At 43.4% G+C, this 11,806-nt stretch overlaps 1 protein-coding gene across 8 annotated transcripts in view; it reads right to left on the reverse strand.

Annotated features, from left to right (window-relative positions):
* The window catches only part of ARHGAP17 (Rho GTPase activating protein 17), a 57,809-nt gene extending 46,244 nt beyond the window's left edge, over window positions 1-11,565 (reverse strand). For 7 of the 8 annotated variants that reach the window (XM_083473966.1, XM_083473968.1, XM_083473965.1 and 4 more), the window contains exon 1: window positions 11,188-11,556. In XM_083473966.1, the coding sequence (XP_083330092.1) occupies window positions 11,188-11,240 (53 nt within the window). In that variant the 5' untranslated portion in view covers window positions 11,241-11,556. Of the gene's footprint in view, window positions 1-11,187 lie in introns of all 8 variants that reach the window. The other variant, XM_083473963.1, reaches the window with a different exon arrangement.
* Between the last annotated feature and the right edge of the window lie 241 nt (window positions 11,566-11,806).

Here is an 11,806-nt window from a genome sequence, read left to right on the forward strand (position 1 = left end):
CCGAAAGCCAGAGATTCTATAGCTGACGGTAGTGAAAAACACTGAGTGGTCAAGCAGAACCAGCAAGAATGCAGCTCCTTCCCTGCTAAATTCCACTGCAGTTCACAGCCAAAGCTGTTTTGTTCATAAAACCAGACCTAGAGCTGGACTGAAATTGCTGTAGATGAAGGATGTGGAACCCGCTGCCCTGGGCTACAACTCTCATCCGTCCCCCAGTCAACATGGCTAATAGCCAGGGATAATGGCAATCAAACAACAGCTAAAGGGCAGAGGGCCCCAGGTTCTCCATTCCTGATCTAGATAACTTGTCTCATTCATGAAATATCTCTGGTGGCCTACTGGCCCCAGATTGAGGATCTTGCCCAGAAATTCAATGTTAGAGAAGCAAAAGAAATTATCCAGTCTGGTGTTATTAAGGGAAGGTTTAGTTTTTTCAATGGATGTCTCACTACAGCCTCTTTAAACATGCTGAAACCAAACGTTCCCACAATTAGGCAATCGCCACTCCCACCACCCACTCAGTTAGTCCATCTCTGGCCACTCTTATTAACCAAGCTGAGCAATGCCAAGCACACAGGCAATTGTCCTTACTTCTCCAGCAATCCCTTCTGCATCCAGCCCAATGGAACATGCAAGTGCCAATGGGACATTTACCAGTATTGCTCAAATTGCAACTTATACATTTACACAGTCAGTGTGCCAAGTGGCAAGTAAATTAGTCACAGTATGCTATCAAGCAATCTTCTCATCTTCTCTGTGCCTAAGATATAAAAGACCTTTCAGAATTTGTGAAATGCTTCTTAAGACCAGTTATATACTAAAAATGTGGAGGACAAAGTTTTTTATGGAAGACAACATAGAGCGGTAAAAACACTTATACAGTTGTAATCAAAATTATTCAACACCCATTGCAAATCAGGTTTATTATCAAAATTTACAGACTTTCAGTTGTTTGCAATGAGCAAAGCAAACAAAAGCAATTGAAATAGTTCAACGCAACAGATGCTTCAAGTGGTTTCCCCAAATTCAGCTGAAAAGAGGAGAGGTGATAGCTGTACCACACTAAACTCTCTGGAAAGAATAAATTTGGCACTTCACCATCCCTGTTAACAAGCCTGATGCACAAAGAATTTTGATGCTGACTAATAAAATTTGGTCATAGTGCCGAATATTTAGTAACATTTTTCCACCTGGGAAAGTTCAATCAAGAGGCCTGGGGTGCTTATAGATGGGCAATGTGAGGAATGTTTATCTAGGGCATGGAAGACTTTTTTGTTGGCTCAAGGAGTTTGTAAAATCAATACCCAGAAGAGCAGTGACGAAACCCCTCCTCAAATATTTATGCTTGTACTGTCAAAAGCAAATGGGCTGCTTGCTGCTGTTTCACTTCCTCTCAGAAATACACCTAAGTTAGGCTGTTAGGAAGCCTGAAAGGGAAGTGATTCAATGCAAAGTCAGTTGCTTTGGTCACTCCTAATGATACAAAAATGGTTTGCTTCGCACTTACTAGTTCCCTCTGCTCTCCCAGGTTTTTAACACACACGAACTGCGGAAATGCAACTGCTTAGGGTGGGCATCCAGCAAAGTGCTTCTGCTGGTGCAAGGATTTCTACTTGTGCAACAAAACTTCCTCTCCCCCTAAATCTGTTCTGGGGTTTCCCCCACCACACCAGAACAAGATTTGGGGAAGGTGTGGGGCACAGGGGGGAAAGGGAGGGGAAGTTGCATTCTACAAGCGAAACTCCATGTGCTAGCTGAGGCGCATCATTGAATGCCACCCTTATCATTAGGAAAAGAGGTGACTAAACATAGAAGTCACCCCAATGGATCAACAGATGACATCTTTGGCAACTTGCCAGTCCTTGGCAGTCAGTATCAAACCATCATACAACTGCATAGATTTATTGTGTCATCATCAGCTTGTCCTATTGTTTTCAAGGGGACCCAAGTTAAATTTCCTTTAGATCCAACCCTATATGTTTGCATTGAGATTCCATTCAGAAGAATTTTAAAAGAGAAATGCACTTAAAAATGGATTTCTTAAAACTTTATTCATTCATTTGATGCATTTGCTCTGAGCAAATGCATCAAACTACAGGTATCTAACAGTTCCCCAAAAATCCTAGAGTCAGATGTCAAATCTGAACAGAATACAATCCTGAAATTTTGTTTTGCTTTGAACAATTTGCCATAACAACTGATGTGTCATTTGAAAACTTTGTCTTCGGTTTCTCAGTCCTCTGTGCGCCTTATTACAGGACTAACGCAGGGCTCTCCTTGGTCTCCGGCTGAGATTACAGCACTTGGGATATCAAATCGCTGGCTGGTAAAAGCACATGCCGAACGTTTACAATTCACAAAGTTGAGGCAGGCAGACTGGCCTCTAGAACAAAGCGAGAAGCCATTGAGGTGCAGCTGTCAGAGAGACTGAACAACCTTATTAGTTGTAAATTTATTAAAGTAATCAGCATGGCATGGAACACTACCACCCTATGAACGTATTATCACACACAGCACTCTTGCCTAACAACCACAATGATATCATCCCCAGAAGCTTTGTTAATGCTAATTGTGGAGATGACTAAATCCAGCAGAGTTTTCACATCATATGAACACAAAGCACCACCACTCAGGATTTGTACAGCACACAACCACAAAGCACATACATTGGCTGCACATATCTTCCCACAACAAGGCTTACAATTCCGTACAGAGGGCTACATGTTTATCCCCATAAGTAGGTGGGGAAGTGGAAGCAGAAAATATGTCCCACTACTGAAACATGGGCTTTACATTTTAAGAAGTTGATAACTTCAGTGCCTTTTGTTGCAGAGACTGAGGAAAATCTTGTCCCTAAGTACGAGGACAATAAGACAGAGAATAAGTAGTTTCGCTTTTGATATTGTTTAATGAGTGGTACAACAAAAGTTCAAGAGTGCAGGTTGCTAGTCTCAATAAATTAAGTCTAAGGCATTGCCAGGACAAAACCATCAGGGTTTAAAACCAAGTAAACATCTGTATCTTAAAATGCAGAGAAATTTCAGAAGAAATTTAGACTGCTCTATATCAGAAAAAAAATAGAGCTGAAAAAAGCACACACAGGCAGGATCAGATTCCAGACTGTACTACTGCCAAACCTCACAAGCTCAGCAAAGTTTCAATTGGGAGCAGATTCAAAACATTCTTGAAGCAGAGCCTGTGGAAGATTAACGAACGTATTAACTTCAGTTTTCTCCTGCATTGCAGAAGATTTTAACATTACTGTCATTAATTCAGCACTTGTACAGGAGCAACTCAAATTGAAATGCAAAATATCATGCATTACTGGCTTAATATATGATGTAGTATAATACAATGAAATGATTCATCCAGCTGCAGAAGCCTTCTCTGCTGACTGTTTAATCGGCTGGAATGAAAAGTGTACACAGAAATGAACACTGCATCTTGAGTGACAGATTGCTGCCTACAATGCAAGATGTAAATCTAGCAAGAAAAGAAACATGGAATAATGCCTGATCCAACAAACCAAGCTTTCTTTCCATTCTCAAATCACTGACAGAAAAGGAAGAGTAAAGGAAACTGTAACCAGCTCGCTCAAACAAAGGACAAGAAAAGTCTAAGAAGTTACATATTTGATGCAGGAACCTTGGAATCTGAAGCATTTTTACAGCATAGTTTAGACCAGTGGTAGGGAGTGTCCAGATGCTCTGAACTACAACTCCCATCAGCCTCAGCCACCACGGCCATTTTGAATTACAACTCTCATCAACCCCAGCCAGTATGGCAGTGCTGATGGGAGTTGCAGTCTAAAACATCTGGAGGGACCCAGGTCAGGAAGATTGACTTAGACCAACTTTAAATTCACACACTATGAATCAAACTGGGAGGCATAGAGCAGCTTTAGAACCTGAGCATGCATTGTAATAATGAAAGACTTATTTAAGGGGAGCCATGCTACCTCACCCAAGGAGCCTTGCGCCATCTCAAAAACTGATATAAGGCATGTGGGTTTTAGCCTGTTGTTGGACTACAACTCTGATCATTTCTAGCCAGCATGGCCAGGGGTCAAGGATGATGGGAGTTGGAATTGAACAACATCTGGGGATCCAAGGTTGAGAAGGCTGCCTTAGTCTAACAAAGCAAATGTATGACGTGCATAGATAGTGGAGCACCTGCCAGGCAACTGTACCAAACAAAATTTTTAACTGGGAGGTGGGGTGCAGCTGAAGTTCTAGTTACCGTATTTTTCGCTCTATAACACGCACCTGACCATAACACGCACGTAGTTTTTAGAGGAGGAAAATCTGTAGGCATGCCACCCGTAGGCATTCCCTCCATAACACGCACAGACATTTCCCCTTACTTTCTAGGAGGAAAAAAGTGAGTGTTATGGTGCAAAAAATACGGTACTTTAGAAAGGAAGAAACATCTTATGAAATCTGACAAATGCTGACAGGGCGAGATGACAAGAGAACTTCACTCTTTTCCTGATGAAGATTCCAACCTCTCCAACTATTGGCACCAACCCCCCCCCCCTTATTATTTTTTAATTAAGTAACTAATGTCCATCGTACCTTTCTTCCAAGATAGCACTGGGTGATGTATCAATATATTGCCCAAGACCAGAATGGGGGCGGGGGGAGACCGTGATAACAGCTTCACTTAGTGCTATATGTCTGGTGAAACCGGCACTGCTCAAGCCCCTCTTCCTCCAGCGCCCAAAGGGGAAAACAAACTAATTGGGAGCTGGAGGCAGAGGGACTCAAGCAGCGGCAATTTCACCAGACATATACTGCTGGTGAAACCATCATAACACTCTGCTCTGGCAGAGGGAGAAACAAGCTGCATGGGTAAGTTGCTGATACAGTTTGGCCCTCCCTCCACCTCTTTAAACTGCTTGGCTGAAGAGCGTGCCTGCCCTTGCAAGCTGAGAGAGCCCTGACCCCACTCCTGCTTGTATGAGAGTAGGGTCAGTGTTGCAGCCTTGCTTGGCTACCACCTGGGTGCCTTTGTCTGGGGCGAGCGGGCTGTTCAAGTGCGAGTGGCAGGGACACCGGGGCTGGCTCTGCTGGGGACAGGTGCCCTTCTGGTCCCCAGCAGAGCCTGGTCAAGAAGCCTGAGGCCCCTGTATCTCATTCGGTCTTTATAAAGCACAGCAAGGGAAATAAGAAAAGAAAATATAAGGCTTACAGTGCAAACCAACACACACAGTTTGCAGAGACTTCCCATTTCAGTGAAACCCCCTTTCTTGCAGATCCTCATGTCTCTGAACTGTGAATTTGGAATAGTATAAGAAGTAGTATTCAACTAAAGTTTACTCAAAGTAGACCCACTGAAATGAATGAACATAAATTAGTCCCATTCACTAACTTCATTGGGTCTATGCAGAGTAAACCTTAGCTAAAAACCACCTAATGCTCTTAATTATGTATTTGTTCACAGTGGTCACTTATGTAGAAATAAGGGTTAAGACAAGAGCCCTGCCCTCCATCTCCATTAACCCCAAGTATTAAATGGAAGAAAGAAGCAAAGCAGGTCTGCTAAACTGCAGGTCAGGTTATGAAGAAAGCTGCTTAAGTGTCATACCAAGCAAGCATGGGACTCTAGCCAAAGTTTTAACATAGCTGACCACAACTGTTCTCCCTTGCAGTAGCATGAGAATGTAGCCTAGTTGTATATTTAAAGTCAAACACCGGGAGGAGATGCACAGTCCCAGTTCCTATTCATAGAGCCTGAATACAAACAAAATCAGAGCCTGACAGCACCCAAATATTATTCTATCAGCTATGAAGCATGTCAGGCAACACCCTTTTACCTCATCTTCTTCCACAAAAAGTACACTAGTAGTACCACCTTTATTTAATTCTGGAAACCCTCCCAGCAGTCTAAGAAAGTGTGTGTCACATGCTGAAACTGCCCACCAAATTTCTGGAATCTGAGATGTTCCGTGGTGCAGCAGCATCCTCACCACTGCCTTACAGGGCACTATATTTTAATGATGCTATTGCATGCTAAGTTCCAGTGAGGAAGAGTCAACTTCCTATCACAATTCTCTAGACTCAACCAAGTACGCCCTCTTAGCAATATCATTTGGACGTAAGCTAACAATAGCAGAGATATCACCTCAATTGTTGCCCCATAAAGGAGAACTCTTTATTACCAAGAAGAAATGTCAAAATGTATTTCAGAAGTGTTATAATTTCTGTAAAAAATATTCAGGTTTGAATTTGATGCCAGAAGCAGAGTAGCAGTGGATATTTTAGATGTATCTTTTTGAAACAGGCAAGTTCTGTGCAATGGTCAGTTGTTTGTTTTTGAAGGATTTTTAAGGACCCTGAGCCTTCCAGACATTAGCGTGCACATAATTTTAATAATTTATTGTCAAGTGAAACAAATTGTGCTAGGAATATTCTGTTTTATTTAATTTATCATCATCACCATGAGCATCTTTCAAGAAAAAGCAGAGTATATGGGATTCCCTAGATGATCCCATGCCAAGGTGTTGCAAATTGCTTTGAGTCATTTTTATGAGTAATGTGTCCAAATAATAAGGTACAGTGGTGCCTCGCAAGACGAAAAGAATCCGTTCTGTGATTCTCTTCGTCTAGCGGTTTTTTCGTCTTGCAAAGCAAGCCCATTAACGGATTAGCGCTATTAGTGGCTGATAAGCGGCTTAGCGGCTTAGAAAAAAGGGGGGAAAGGGGAAAAAAACAGCAGGAACTCGCAAGACATTGTCCTCTTGCGAAGCAAGCCCATAGGAGATTCGTTTTGCGAAGCACCTCCAAAACGGAAAACTCGTCTAGCGAGTTTTCCGTCTTGCGAGGCATTCGTCTTGCGGGGCACCACTGTAGCTGGAATCTGCTCAGCTTGATTGGGAATTTTCAAATCATGACTAGGAACCAATGAAATATGAGATCTGACCTGAAGATTATCCCTTTTGGGGAAACATGCTTTTGCATGCTTCAGTAAGTCAGGTGAGCCTAGAGAACACCACTTCTATTAAGTGCTTCCTTTTATAACTGAAACAGGAAATAAATGAAAAATCTCTTTCAAAGTTCTTCCTTTATCTCTGAATATGCTTAGTGGTAATTTGCATGAGTAAGTGCACAAGCATTTTTAAGTGAGCACCGCTCTTCTGGATAGCATGCATTATAATGCTCTGTCCGGCAGAAGAATGCAAATTGACAGCTACTGCTAAGTACACTCAGAGAATGCCTGCAATAAAATTAAACTGATAGCAAAAGCTCCTCAGTGACTGTAGCAAAGGTCCCTGAACCCCACCCTAACTTCACATTGCTGCAGTCAAAGGTCACCTTCAAACCTGTACACTCCACTCACACTGTCACATTATCTCAGAGGCTTCAAGAAGGTTTTCCTCAATTTTCTTCCCAAGGAGAATGTTTTGTGTTCTTTACTAAACCTGAACAGCCTGAAGTCAATCTGAACTGCACAAAACAGCGACAGAATGATTTTATCTTAACAGGTAGTGCAGCTATAGAGCCACAATAGTTTTAAAAAAGTAAAGTCCTACAATGGCAAAGACACTGAGCTGAGAGCCAGGAAGTAAGTGGCTTATATTTTACCTCTATTTCTCTACCATGCGGGGGCCTTGGGCGAATTCTCCCTGCCTTGCCCCCTCTATCTGTAATACGGGTATAGTACTACTGATAACATTCCTATATGAAGATGGCTGAAAGTACACAGTTCTATAATAAAATTTTATGTCCCAAAGATGACAGGGAGAATAAGAGGAAATTCTGTACAGAAAGTCAATAAAGATTGGATAATATTTAAAAAGTATCTTAAAAGCTACTGTGACAATGTTAATTTCCTGGCTGACTTACAATGAATCTTGAATTACATTCTGAAATATAGAGAAAGTATATAGGAAAATTTTCCTGATAACAAATGGGAAAAAGAAAACTAAAAAAGAAATATATATAGACTAACCAAATGTAAAATAGCACAATGAGATGAATTGGAAGTTAGTGTTTAGGGTGTGTATATATCGTAGTGTATGTAGTGTGTATGGTATGTATTGTCTAAGATAAATATTATAAGTTATGAGTAAATTGATATAAATTGATGTATAATAAAGGTTATTTTAATAATAATAATATCCCATTTTTGGTGAATTGCAAATAATTAAGTGGTATATAAGTGCATAAGTAAATAAGTGCATTCATTAAGTCAGGAGGGGGGAATCTTTTTCAGCCTCAGCACCCCATTTCCTCATAGCCAACCTTCCAGGGGCCATATAACAATGATGAGAGGGGCCAGTGTGGGTGCAGCAACAGGTGTGACTCTTACCTTTGCACAGTAGGCTATATTTCAAGTTATACAAAAGTGAAAGGCTTTTATAGACACCCATCCACACCTCACAGACAGCTACTGAGGGGAGTGGCCTTTGGAAAAGGGATGTGGCACGGGAAGGGGCATGACATAGCAGAGCCACAAGAGTCAGATAGAGAGGTCTGGAGGACTGCATTTGGCCCCAGTTCCCCATACCTGCATTCAGTTTTTGAACACTCTAAATTGCTTTATTAATAAGTTGCTTAGAAATAAATCCACTAGTTGACATTGTTATTAAAAATGAATGCCAAAGCATAATACTGATAATAAGCACTAGAAGTATTTAAATGGCTTGTTCTAGTCATTACAACAACCCTGTAAGGTAAGGTTAGTAAGGGCTGAAGGAGACTTGCCTAAGGTCACCTAGCAAGTTCACAGCAGATGTCAGATTTGAACTAGGAACTTCCTGATATGTAAGCTAAGCATGTTCTCCACAGTGCAACCAAGCAGGTGGGAGATCCTGAGCAAACATGTCCCCACACCCAACCCTGCCGTATTTAGTATTTTGTGTGATCTAACAGATTATCGTCTCAGTGATCTGGAGGTAGTGGAAGAAGGGAACCCAACAATCTCTGCAGCACTGCAGGAAAACAAAAGTAGTGAAATGTTCCTCACTACAACACATTATCACTTCAGAAGTATTATTAACCCACTTCAGCAAAGCATTCACTGGTTGCCCCATTTCAACCGGGCATGTGTTTTCTAAAATAACTGATCAAGTTGTCCGGGCACCAAACAGTTTATTTACCAAGCTGAAGTGAGCCTATGAGTCAAAGTGCCAGCACTTAAGCATACAGAATATGATGTCTTGCATGCTCCAGGAACCACCAAGAACACAGCTTAAGTGCCTATTTCACTGCTCAGGTAGCAATGATGGCCAAGTTGTGTTTAGTTCTCAAACTGCAGCCATAGCTGGAGAAGATAGGCCTAACCTCAGTCACTCATGCACTGGCTACATCAGAGCTGGGCTGCTAACAATGTTCTCTCCATGAGGCTGCTCTTCCACAGTGGTACCTCGGCTTATATACGCTTCAGGTTACAGATGCTTCAGGTTACAGACTCCGCTAACCCAGAAATAGTACCTCGGGTTAAGAATTTTGCTTCAGGATGAGAACAGAAATTGTGCTCCGGCGGCGCAGCGGCAATGGGAGGGCCCAGTAGCTAAAGTGGTGCTTCAGGTTAAGAACAGTTTCAGGTTAAGAACAGACCTCCAGAACGAATTAAGTTCTTAACCTGAGGTACCACTGTATAGACCTTGGAAGCTACAACTGGACCCAGACATGGGCAGCGAGATTTGCTCAGTATCATTCCAATTCTACATTAATCACACTGGTTATCAATCTGTTTCTGCGCTCAGTTTAAGTGATTGGTACTGACCTTCAAAGCCCTAAATGACCTAGGACTGGGTTGACCTGAACCCATTTGAATCTAACTGAGCTTTAATATTGGCCCTGCTCTGCAGCTCATCATTAAGATCAGACTGGCATGTGCATGAGGAAGAATGAGCTGGCTCAAAAATACTTTCTGTTTAGCTAACCTCTGTTGGTGAGAGAAGGAAATCCTTCTGGTGATACTTCATAACAATCATTCACCCTACTCCTGAGGTTGAAAGCAGGTAACATTTCCTCCTCCTTTTTGCATCATTATGCTTAGGTAGGTTTTCATTAGCATAACTACAGAAGGAAAGACAAGACCAAGGATGAGTAAAGACCAGGTGATCCAAGGCCAGCCAAAACATCAGGTCTTCCAAATCTACTCAATCAGAAATTTGAAAATTAGAACACTTGAGGCAAAGGCCATTTGCAACCAAGCAGATCACCAGGATGAGGACAGTAGCTGTCTATGTCTATAAACTTTTCTTGCTCACCTAGCCTAGCTCACCACCAGCCTTCATCTGGGGTTCAAAGCAAATAAGAACCACTCTCACAAAAAACGGCAGGAACACAGAAAGCAAATGACATTTCCTCTTAAAACTTGGTGGGGCACTTTTAAGAGACTTTGCCCCCCCCCAAATCCTTTGGCAAAAAAGTAGATATGAAAAGGACTGCACTGTAATGCTAAAAACACTTCATTCCATTTTCTTTCCCTGTGCTTCCTTGGGTCCAATTCTAAATAAAATGACCCTTGGCAGAGCCCTTCCCTCTTTGTATGCCGGCAGAATCGTCACCATAGCACCTAATAATAATAATAGATGCCTCTAAGAGCGCATGCTTGAAATTGTAACCATTTATCATTGTTTTGGGTGTGGATGTTTGTCATGGAGGAAACACAACTTGCTGGCAAGGCAAAGCATGAGGAGAAAGACTCTGGACTTAATAGTGTTGCGTGAAGCAAGAAGACCTAGTGGTAGAACACCGGAAGATGCCTCATAGGGAGTCAGACCGCTGGCACACCTATCACAACACTGTCAACACAGACTGGCAGCAATGGTTCTCCAGGATTTCAGGCTGGGAAAATACTCCTACCTAGAAACCTGGAGTCTTATGTTAGTGAGTGTCAATATTAAAAACCCAGATAAACCAAGGTCTGAGTGGGTATAGAGTGGCCGTCCTTCACACACAAGAAATTAATCTACTGCAGGGGGTGGGTGAGGGAGAAACAGAGGAAGCTGCCTTATCCCATTTGTTCCTCTAGCTCAGTATTGGCTACATACATAACCATTCATTTAGAGAAACCCTCCTTCCACCCCCAAAAGAAGTCAGGGAATGGGAGCGTTCCCCTCAAAGAGCTACAACTCCCAGCACCCTTAACAAACTACAGTTCCCAGGATTCGCGGGGGGGGGGCATTTCTGAGGTGTCTCCCGCGCCCTCGCTCCCGGCCCGCCGGGCTCTCACCTGCCCACCGTCTGGTTGGCCAGCTGCTTCATGCGATTGAACTGCTTCTTCATGATGGCGTCTCCGAGGGGAGCGGGGCTGCGGCGGCGGCGGAGGGGAGAGGGGGGCGTCGCCGTCCGTGCTGCTTCTCCTCCTCCTCCTGCCCGCTCCTTGCCCGGGCACCGGCAGCGGCGACACCTTCCGACCGATCTTCCCTCACAACTTCTCCGTCGTCGCCGGGCCGGCGTCGCACCTCACACCCCCTCCCCCCCGCCCACACACACACCGGAAGGCTCCGCCACTTCCGGCTGCTCCGCGGGCAAACTGCGGTCCCGCCCTGCTCCACTCGGCGGGACGCAGGTCGGCTGCTGCGCCTCCGGCGTCGACCACGTGATAGAGACCATAGAGAGCGGACGGCAGAACGACCCCAGGTTTCCGGTTTTGACTCGGAATGTTCGTATACTATAGGCAAGAGAACGAGAAGGAGAGCAGATTTCCGGTTTCCGGAGGAGGCGCCTTTTTTTCTTATTCTCCGAGTAGAGTGCATGAGACACTTCCTACCTCACAGGGTTGTTGTGACGATAAAGTGGGCAGGGGAGGGGGGGAATCATGTACAGTATGCCACTTTGATCCCCATGGA

This window comes from Podarcis liolepis (assembly GCF_965112155.1).
Source record: "Podarcis liolepis genome assembly, chromosome: 14".
In the NCBI taxonomy this organism is placed as follows: domain Eukaryota; kingdom Metazoa; phylum Chordata; class Lepidosauria; order Squamata; family Lacertidae; genus Podarcis; species Podarcis liolepis.